This window comes from Sinocyclocheilus grahami, unplaced genomic scaffold (genome assembly GCF_001515645.1).
Source record: "Sinocyclocheilus grahami isolate Dianchi unplaced genomic scaffold, SAMN03320097.WGS_v1.1 scaffold37.1, whole genome shotgun sequence".
Classification (NCBI taxonomy): domain Eukaryota; kingdom Metazoa; phylum Chordata; class Actinopteri; order Cypriniformes; family Cyprinidae; genus Sinocyclocheilus; species Sinocyclocheilus grahami.
The window spans coordinates 827,385-837,760 of NW_015505216.1; the positions used below are offsets into that span (position 1 = coordinate 827,385).

The window sequence follows — 10,376 nt, forward strand, 5'->3', positions numbered from 1 at the left end:
AATTTTACAAATAAAAAATGTAGTGTAATATTATCTTGTGATGTTAAATATTAGATAATAAGTAGTGCTCCCTGAATTATTATTGAATCTTTCAGCAATGTTTTGTTTTTGCTCCTTGAGTGATTTGTCTAAGTGAATCACTTAAACATTAAGCACAGCCATCATTAGAAAGAAACAATAATGAAATACTGAAGTAAACAAACACATGTCCATAGTGCCAAACTTTAATCTAAAAAACAAAAACAAAACGTGATTTCAAGTATCAGTATAACTTTAAACACACAATAGTCACATTAAAGAAAAGAAAAGAAACATTTGGAAGAAATGGAAATGCTTCAAACAGGACATTCAGTAAATCCAGTGTACACTTCATCATTGCTTAACCCTGTAATAACCTGTGTAATAATAATACAATTCATTTGAATAAAATATTGACTGTTAACGTATCACACAAGAAAACATGACAGAAAAACAGGAACATGCAAGGAAATGCACATGGTATATGTATGAACTCTGTATCAGACAAATGGGACCAGTTTTACTGATGATTATGAAGTAATCACTTTTGTTTTACACATATGATTAGCACAGTTGTGGCAACTGATGGTTGCATTAATCATTTAAGATTAAGTTTTAAGAAAAATATTATCAGGTGATACATTTAGCATAGCATATTTAAGCCATTGTAACCATGTCTGTTTAACCAAATTCGAAATAAGAATATGCATACAGTTAAAAATGCTTTCTGTATATAGATTATACTAAAGCAAGAAAGAAACTATATGAGTGTTTCCAAATTAATGTTAATGTCAAATTAAAGTTAAATCTGTAACACTAGAACACATCTCATCTCTAAGGTGGCCGAGAAGTGCAAAACAAATCACAATTCTGAAAACAAAATAGCAAATTACAAACGCAAATGCAAGTCTAAAAAACTAAATAATTCAGGAAGCACAACAACAATTCAGAAAACATTATTACAAATTCGAAGACAAAATAACAAGTCAGAAAACACAACGACAAATCCGAAAAACAACGTGTTGTAGGCTTTTTGACGCGATCGACCTGGGTTCGATCCCGCCTTTTGCCAAACTTTTTTTTTCTCCATTTTCAAACCTCGTATCACATCGTAAAGGCATTTATTTTCACAATCGCGTCATAAAGTCGGTGAGACGCACTTATCCATCTGCAACACTGGAGCTGATGATTTACAACCACTTTTAACTAAATGTAAATAGACACTCCGTATTTTTTATTCTATAGTAAGGGCAATTCATACAATACATTTAAACTGAGCTACTTTAATTCCATCTCCGAACTTTCTACCACGACTCTGCTGTTCTTCGGCTGGTTCTTCCCTGTATACGTTGATTGACAGATGTCTCGTCCAGTCAGCGGTGAGTAATCCCAAACCAATGGCGCTGTCTCAAACTATACCTACCTCCGGTTTGTCTGATTTGTCTTTGTGTTTTCTGACTTAATTTGTTTTCAGATTTGTCGTTGTGTTTTCTGACTTGTTATTTTGTTTTCGAATTTGTCATTGTGTTTTCTGACTTGTTATAATGTTTTCTGAATTGTTGTTGTGTTTTCTGAATTGTTATTTTGTTTTCAGAATTGTGATTTGTTTTGCACTTCTCGGTCACCGTACATCTCTCTACTCAGAACAGTGTAATCTGAGGGGGTGTGTGAATTCTTTTCCTGTTCAATTCACTAAATTGAAACCTAGAAGTCTAAGACCGTGAAGTGATAAAATACATGTTACATGTCTTCTCTTGGGGTCCTGGAAATGTTCTGGGAGGTAGTGGGGGATTCAGTTTCAAAAACGTCATCTTCCATTCCTTCTTCAATTGGCTTCATAGTCGTGGATACTTTTGTCAGAGAAGTTTTCTCTGGAGAAAAAATAAATAAATGCAGTTACACATTAAGATTCAAATATAATGTTTTATAAAGTCACATGGAAACAAAACTTTCTATCATTCTCTTAAAGTTATTAACTGTATCCACAGCTCAACAGTACCATCACAGTAATGTGATTAAAATCATAATCATTAAAAATTACAACTTTGTTATTTACACTCTGTGCATGTTATATAAAATTAGCAGTACCCAAAATGTATGGGCTTGGAACCAGTTTCTGGAGCCATTTTCAGAGTCTTGTGGCTGAAGGTTCGGTCACACTACACTTTTTGTAATGTTTGAATTCTGCATTCCAAATGCGTTTGATGTGAAGACGTTGATCCAGATACGTCACTTTAAAGCTGCAGGTTTGCAGCATTGCAGGAAAGTGGAGTACATTGTATTTTTTACAATGATTGTATTACTCTTATATGCTGAATTTTTATTTTTAAAAAGGTGCCGCAGAAATTGACAATGTCATATTATGGCCGTTGTAGTATCCAAAGAAATTTTGCATGTCCAAAGTCTAGTGTGACCGCAGTGTGAAAGAAGTGTTTTTATTGTGACGTTGATTAATGTCTGACGTGCATTAGTCTGCAGTACATTAGTGTGCATACCCCTTTAATAATCTGCAAGATGTTTAAATCCTACTGTATCATAACTGATAAACAAATGTAAGGCCTCTAAATTATCAACATGATCAAATGTGCTGAAAAACCTGTTGTACACAATCTACTACATCATTTCTGCCATCTGATTGATAAGTTTATACTTTTTTAGCAAGTAAAAGGCCTCCTTCAATTTGTGATAAATGTGTATTTTTGCTGTGTAAAAATCTTTACTGATTTTTATAATGTAAGAATATAATTTACATTGTCAGTAATATGTCAGAATAAATACTGAGCTGAAGCAACTTAGGTTTACTTAATTATTCATACTTTTTTTTTTTTTTTATAGAAAAATCATATTAAAATGTCAGCGTTAACTATAATACATCAGGATTGTAAGGATTTTTATTTGTTCATCTCTCAATCGTCGTATTGCATTTCATGAGTTTTGATCTTAAAACTAAGAATTCAAATATAATTTTACTAATCATTCCTATATGTTGAATGACTAATTTTACTATCATATTATTGGGAGATATATAGAGGGACAACTGATATTTATATGCGTTTTATGCAAGTGTCTGCTGTACTCACTGGTCTCAAAGATATTCAAAGATCGCATTGATCTACATTACAAGCTATCAGAATTTCATCAAACTTTCATCATATAAATATCATTTATTCCCCCTCCTCGAATATTCTCCTATGTCGTATAGTATGGTACATGAGCCATAAAAGCATGATGAATCAAATATAATACTCAAAAACACATATGTAGACAATTTTTTAAGATTTTGTCTAACGGTTCAATAAAGTCTTCCCTTTAAAAACTAAAAAACTGACTAAATTGACATTTTGCATTGAAAATATGTGTGAATGTAAAAAGGGCTAAAAAGTATATATATATATTTTTTTTAAAGAACCTCTTTAAGACAGACATGAGAAGAGCTACAGTAAGAGCACACCAATAAAGTCTTCCCTTTAAAAACTAAAAAATTGACTAAATTGACATTTTGCATTGAAAATATGTGTGAATGTAAAAAGGGCTAAAAAGTATATATATATATTTTTTTTTAAAGAACCTCTTTAAGACAGACATGAGAAGAGCTACAGTAAGAGCACAAATCTGAAATAATATTTCGTGAGAGAGAGACAAGTATCTCTACACACTGAAGAACAAAAGGAAAGACCTTGCAACCCCCTCTCCCCTCCTTCTTAAACAAATAACCTAGTCAGAAAAGAAAAACCTTTTTCCCACTTTTCTAAATCTTTTTTATACACACACCGACACCCCACATACTTAATAGTCACATTCACATTCTAATCAGACTCAAGTTTTCAACAAATTTATCGCATAATATGTCATTCATTCATTCATTCACATAAAAAAATATGCACAAGCTATCAACACTCCTTCCTTCATAAGTCACAAGCTGAGGGTTTATGTGGGCCTCTTACTAGCCTTCAACACCTGTGGCCACAAATTGATACAAGCCACCTAATTTTGCCAATTAGCAGATTTTACATGACCTGAAGTTCAGACAGGAAACTCCAGATGGCAAGGGCTAATAAGTACTTGGCACAGAATATGCTAGTAATAACATTGTATACTAATGATGAGTGCTTTTGAAACACTGCTTCATGTAGCTTAAAACATTTTTTCCCCCCAGAGCAGAGATTCAGAGTGGCACATGAGTCATGTGGGTTCAGCAAAAAAAAAAAAAAAACACTGGTACTGCCTAGAAATCCTTGGATTGTATATATAACTATTAATTAAACTGAATTCCAAAAGGGGGTTATAAACTTAGGAGACAAAAGGGGTATGCAAACCTCAACTGTATGTATATAGAACTTGCAAAAACCCAACAGAGTGATCTGGAACCTGTTGCAAAACAAAGCAGCTAACTGTCCATTCTCCCATTGTTAATATATGACTATTTGTCAAATAAATAATTAAATGCATATGAAGAATTTATTTTTTATTTTTTTAAAAAGAGAGCGTGTAGAGTGATATGAAAGATATGAAACTATATACAGTACACTGATCAGCCACGACATTAAAACCATTGGCAGGTGTAGTAAATAACACAGATTATATTGTTACAATGGCACCTGGAGTGGGATATATTACGCAGCAAGTGAACAGTCAGTTCTTGAAGTTCACGTGAAGCAGGAAAAACAGGCAAGCAGATAAATCAGAGTGACTTTGACAAGTGCCAAGCAGTGATGGCTAGATGACTGAGTCAGAGCATCTCCAAAAGACCAAGTCTTGTGGGGTGTCCCGGTATACAGTGGGTAGTACCTACCAAAAGTGCTGCAAGGAAGGACAACCGGTGAACTGGCATCAGGGTCTCAGTGATGCACATGGGGTGCGAAGGCTAGCCCATCTGGTCTGATCACACAGAAGAGACACTGTAGCTTAAATTGCTGAAAAACTTAATGCTGGCCATGATATAAAGGTGTCAGAACACACAGCGCATGTCATGACTGGACCATGGAGCAATGTCTGGTCTGATGAATCACGTTTTCTTTTAGATCAGGTGGAGATGGCAGCAGGATACAATATGGGAAGAGGGCAGGCAGGCGAGCCAGTGATACACTCTGGGCAATGTTCTGCTGGGGAAGCTTTTGTCCTGGCATTCATGTGAATGTTACTTTGACACGTACCACCTACCAAAGGATTTTTGCAGATCACATACACCCCTTCATGGCAATGATGTTCCCTGATGTCAGTGGATTTATTCAGAAGGATAATGCACCCTAGAACACTGCAAAAATCGTTCAGGAATGGTTTGAGGAGCATGACCTCATGGCCTCCAAATTCTCCAGATCTCAATCTGATTGAGCATCCACCCTTGGGCCAAACTTTTCCTGTTGCTTAACCATTCTATTCCGTGCCGGAATAATTTCCCATTGTGGTGCTGTTAACAGAGCTCTTTGGAATGTAATACAAATGTGTCAGTCATTGTCTTGGTAATGCAAGTGTTTACAGATGGTATAAGATGTAGATAGTGGCAGCATTATGGAAAATTATCAGATATTTTACTTTGCTCAAATAGCATTTTCTTTGCTCAAAAAGCATGCTTGGCCAGCTATTAGCCTAAGTGAAACTGGTAGCCAGACAACAAACAAGTAACCAGTCCACTTCCAGGCCGAGAAAGCTTTGCAATTGTGCCGTGCCAAACCAAGTTCAAGTGGAAATATAACTGTAAGCATTCCTTACCGTTCTTAGAACTGTTCAGGCAGACAGTGAAAAAACTACTTGTGGGATGTGCTGGACCAACAAACCCAACACAAGATGGCCTAACCTTGCAACTGGCAGGACTTAAAGGATCTGGCTAATGTGCCAGATCCATTAAGTACCACAGCACAGATTTAGAGGTCTTGTGCCTTGATGCATCTGAGCTGTTTTGGCAACATGAGGGGGACCTACATGATATTAGGTAGGCGGTTTTGGCTGATCAGTGTACATAACATATACAGTGTAGTAGCTCATTAATTGATCTGATGGATTTAGTTGAAAATTGTATGGTGACATGTTTTATGGCATGAAAGTTACGGACAAACTCATCAAATGCAGTTTTTTTGGATGTTAAAGGTTAACTTCATAACAGGTCTGGTTATCAGAAGTCACTTGTTTTGACCACTAGAAGGGAATTAATCTACTTTCTGGTTATGTTCAAAATGACGATTTTTGTTGGGGTTGAGGAAGAGAAAGATAGTGAGAAAAAAATAAACCATCTTACACCCCATCAGGCCCGAACTGAGGACACAGCTAGAGAAGAAACAGGAGGAGAGAACATCAGGGATACACCCAATATTAATAGTTTGAAATCACACCAATGTATTGTGCAATACCACAACTTTAGTACCCTATTAGCAACTCACACTGGAACAGATGAAGTTCAGAGTGGAGATGAAGAATGGAAATTAGACATGTCTTGACGTTTTAAATAAAGTTAGAAGAGACAGAGCTGAGAGAGATGTGTGTTCTGGTTTATATCAGCATTTGTGGAGTCTAATATCGGAGCATACATGGCCTATTGAGTAAATTGGTTAGTGCTTGAAATACAGCTTAGCACTGACTGATTAGTGAAAGATACTCAGGTCAAGAAAAGTCTATAGACTTACGGAGTGATGACCCAGTTGACCCGCCTCTCAGGATCTGGTTGAGCACATCGTCTGTGTCACTGGTGCTAGCCATGCTGTTCCTCATCTGCATCATTGACAGCTGAGAACATAGGCTTGGCTGACGGTCCATTTTCTTCACAGCCTATGGTTCAATCATCATAATTACTACCACATGATGTCCTTAGTAAAAACTGGTAATGTCATTCAGTTGAGTCATTACAATTTTTTTTCCGTAAATTACTGAATCTTTGAAGTCAAATAAGTTGCGAATCATCTTCAAAGAATAGACAAGAACAGTGTTTGGAACTCCTACTCATTCTTAATCATTACTATTTTCCATGTTTTATTCATCAGAATTGTGAAATAACACAAATGGGAATTAAATGGGAATTATGTAGCCATACCAATCCATTCCCTCAACCAACTTCCATCCTGGGATGTTAACAAGTAGTACTGAAGGTCACCCATGTATACAAGACAACTGGATTGGTTTTCCTTCACTGTCCAAACATGTATTAGATTCTGAATTTAGTTAAAAATATATACGTATGCATACTTTTTCTACAAATATATCGAGCTCAGTCATGCAAGCAGGGTTATCATACGTCCTCTTTGTCCTGGACCGGTCCTGACTAAAATGTACAGGTTTTGGCTTTGTTTTCCATTTGGCGTGCTCTCTACAGCCTTCATCCATACTTGCACACCATGATTGAGCAATTATGTACAATACCTGCATGATATTTCTCAAATAGCTTTTCAGTCATTACCTTCAGCAAGTATGAAAACAATAGGAAAACAAAGTCAAAACCCAGACAATTTAGGCAGTTTATAAATCCTGGCTGAAACATATCCTGTCCTGACTAGCCTCTGATAATTCTGCAGCCAATTAGATTGCTTGCTATATTTCCATAACACCCGATGTACTTGCTACATCGCTAGAAGAATGGCATCTACACTAATATTAGTCTGTTTCTCTCTTATTCCGAGGTCACCGTAGCCACCAGATCCAGTCTGTATCCAGATCAGATGGTCACTGCAGTCACCCGGATCGAGTACATATTCAGACCAGATGGTGGATCAGCACCTAGAAAGGACCTCTACAGCCCTAAAAGACAGCGGAGACCAGGACAACTAGATGAGCCCCAGATACAGATCCCCAGTAAAGACCTTGTCTCAGACAGCCCACAGACCACAGGACAAGACCACAGGAGCCAGTTGAGTCCTCTGCACAATGTGACTTTGCTGCAGCCTGGAGTTGAACTGCTGGTTTCGTCTGGTGAGAGGAGAACTAGCCCCCCGACTGAGCCTGGCTTCTCCCAAGGTTTTTTCTCCATTCTGTCACAGATGGAGTTTTGGTTCCTTGCCGCTGTCGCCTCTGGCTTGCTTAGTTGGGGACACTTCATTTCCAGCGATATCGTTGACTTGATTGCACAGATACTATTTAAACTGAACTGAGCTGGATGATAACATCACTGAATTCAATGATGAACTGCCTTTAACTGAAAAATGTGTGTTTACTATTGTCACTTTGCATTATTGACACTATTTTCCTAATTAATGCTGTTCAGTTGCTTTGACACAATCTGTATTGTTAAAAGCGCTATATAAATAAAGGTGACTTGACTTGACTTGCTCAACATTTAAATTGTCTGTTGACACCCTCCACCTCCCTCAGCACCGCTTGGTATACAATAAAGGGATTTATGTATGCCTATTCAAGCAGCAGGATATCTTACATGCCCACAGCAGAGTGTATGTGTATTTATGCAGTAGCAGCTGTGGTGTACATGGCAGATCTACTCTGCCAAGACCAAATACATTAACATTGTCATATTCATTAATTAACTGCTATGTTCTTACCTTGTCACTCAGGGTTGGATCATTGAGAGAGTAAAGCTTGTTGGTGATGTCTTTGCCAATGAGGTACCTGAACACCTCGTTCAGAAAAGACTCTGACTCCAGGAAGTAAGTCAGACGCTCTCTAGACCAGCACAGGAGCTTGCAGTTTTCCTCAGCAGTGATCGTCACCTGTGTATTCATGTGCATGTGACAGATACATGTAAATGGTGTGTATTAGTTTACTCTTCCACAAAATGACCAGAAAGTTCTGGAATGTGACATTTTCTTTCTTGAGATGGCTCCCGTCATACGAATTAAACAAACACAGAAAGCACAGACAGAAAAAAACTCTGACTAAATCCAGAAGAACTGTGGCAACATCCGAGTCTGACATTCTGAAGTTTTCAAGCTGATGGGGAGATGGACAGAAAGTGAACTGTTAGAACCACCACATTCATAAACAAATACATTTGAATTGCAAGTATTTCTCTTAAGTGAATAGCCTACATATCTGGATATACATGAACATATAGGCTAGCCACTACTGTCAGAAATCAGAAACCGAAATGCGCAAACATCTTTCGGGGAGATTTACAAGCCCAGAAACGCAGTCACTGACCTCAATAAACTTTCTATAGAACCTTCATGCTAATCTTATAAGAGGTTATTTTAAAATGTCATTATAGCCTGTTAATTTAAACATTTTCTACTCACCGGTGTTGTCGATTCGAGCTCTAATGTGCGCGTCCTGGAGGAATGTTAAGGCAGAAGATAACAGACTGATAGCTGAGCTGAGAGCTGCAGTGTGCGAGGAGCGCATTCCAGCCAGATGACAGGCATTGACTTAAAATGGGCACAAACCAAGCGGCCACTCCTCTGCGCACATATGCGACACCACCACTAGAGAGAGACATTCATGATCACAAGGCGTCTGTTACTTGGGTTTTGTTGTCAATAGACTGGTCTGACATGGAGCTGCACACTAAAATATGCCCTTAATTGTAGGCGAATAAAACTAAATTATGGAAGGGCGCCGAGATCAATTTTCATCTGGCAGATATGTTGTTCATCAGCCAAATTTGTAGGCTAGGATATGTGTAAATGCCCACATTAAAACTCACTGCATGCATTGTGCAGCTCCTAAATGAGACGACTGGACGGATAGCCTATATCGTGCACTGGTTCAACTTGTAATTGTATATAATAGTGTCTCTACGGTTGCCAAGAAGTGCAAAACAAATCACAATTCTGAAAACAAAATAACAAATTACAAACGCAAATGCAAGTCTAAAAAACAAATAACAATTCAGAAAACACAACAACAATTCAGAAAACATTATAACAAGTCAGAAAACACAATGACAAGTTTGAAAACAAAATAGCAAGTCAGAAAACATAACGACAAATCTGAAAACAAATTAACAAGCCAGAAAACACAACGACAAATATCTGCACTTCAGTATTGTAGTACATTATAAAACAGTATGCAATAATAACGTATTGAGTGTAAATGATAATTTTTATTTTAATTATTAAATGGATGCCACCTTATTGGTACAATAAAGCCCTCCCTTCACCTACCCTAGCCCTACCCGATACTTTATTTTCAACTTTTTGATTATTTCCTTAATTTTTATTGAAAATAAATGCCTTTACGATGTGATACGAGATTTGAAAAGGGAGGAAAAAAAATTTCGGCAAAAGGCGGGATCGAACCCGGGTGATCACGTCAAAAAGCCAACGACACGCGCTTATCCATCTATGCCACTGGAGCTGATGTGTTACAGCCACTTTTAACAAAAAATTTTATTCCATAGTGAGGTCAATTTATACAATACATTTAAACTGAGCTACTTTAATACCATCTCCGAACTTTCTACCAGGACTCTGCTGTTCTTCGGC

At 37.2% G+C, this 10,376-nt stretch overlaps 1 protein-coding gene across 1 annotated transcript; it reads right to left on the reverse strand.

Annotated features, from left to right (window-relative positions):
• Nucleotides 1-1,584: 1,584 nt before the first annotated feature.
• Nucleotides 1,585-8,675, reverse strand: LOC107581750 (blood vessel epicardial substance-like). Its single transcript, XM_016267401.1, has 3 exons — nucleotides 8,496-8,675; nucleotides 6,636-6,777; nucleotides 1,585-1,889 (listed from the first exon to the last, which is right to left on the reverse strand). The coding sequence occupies exons 1-3, from the start codon at nucleotides 8,673-8,675 to the stop codon at nucleotides 1,759-1,761; spliced, it is 453 nt and encodes a 150-aa protein (XP_016122887.1). The 3' UTR covers nucleotides 1,585-1,758.
• Nucleotides 8,676-10,376: the final 1,701 nt, after the last annotated feature.

Excerpts from the sequence above, each read along its gene's own strand:
- LOC107581750 (XM_016267401.1), bottom strand. The coding sequence starts at position 8,675 with ATGAATACACAGGTGACGATCACTGCTGAGGAAAACTGCAAGCTCCTG. Across the intron at positions 6,778-8,495 it reads ATCCAACCCTGAGTGACAAG|GCTGTGAAGAAAATGGACCG; the intron begins GTAAGAACATAG and ends ATTGAACCATAG. Across the intron at positions 1,890-6,635 it reads GTCAACTGGGTCATCACTCC|AGAAAACTTCTCTGACAAAA; the intron begins GTAAGTCTATAG and ends TTTTTTCTCCAG.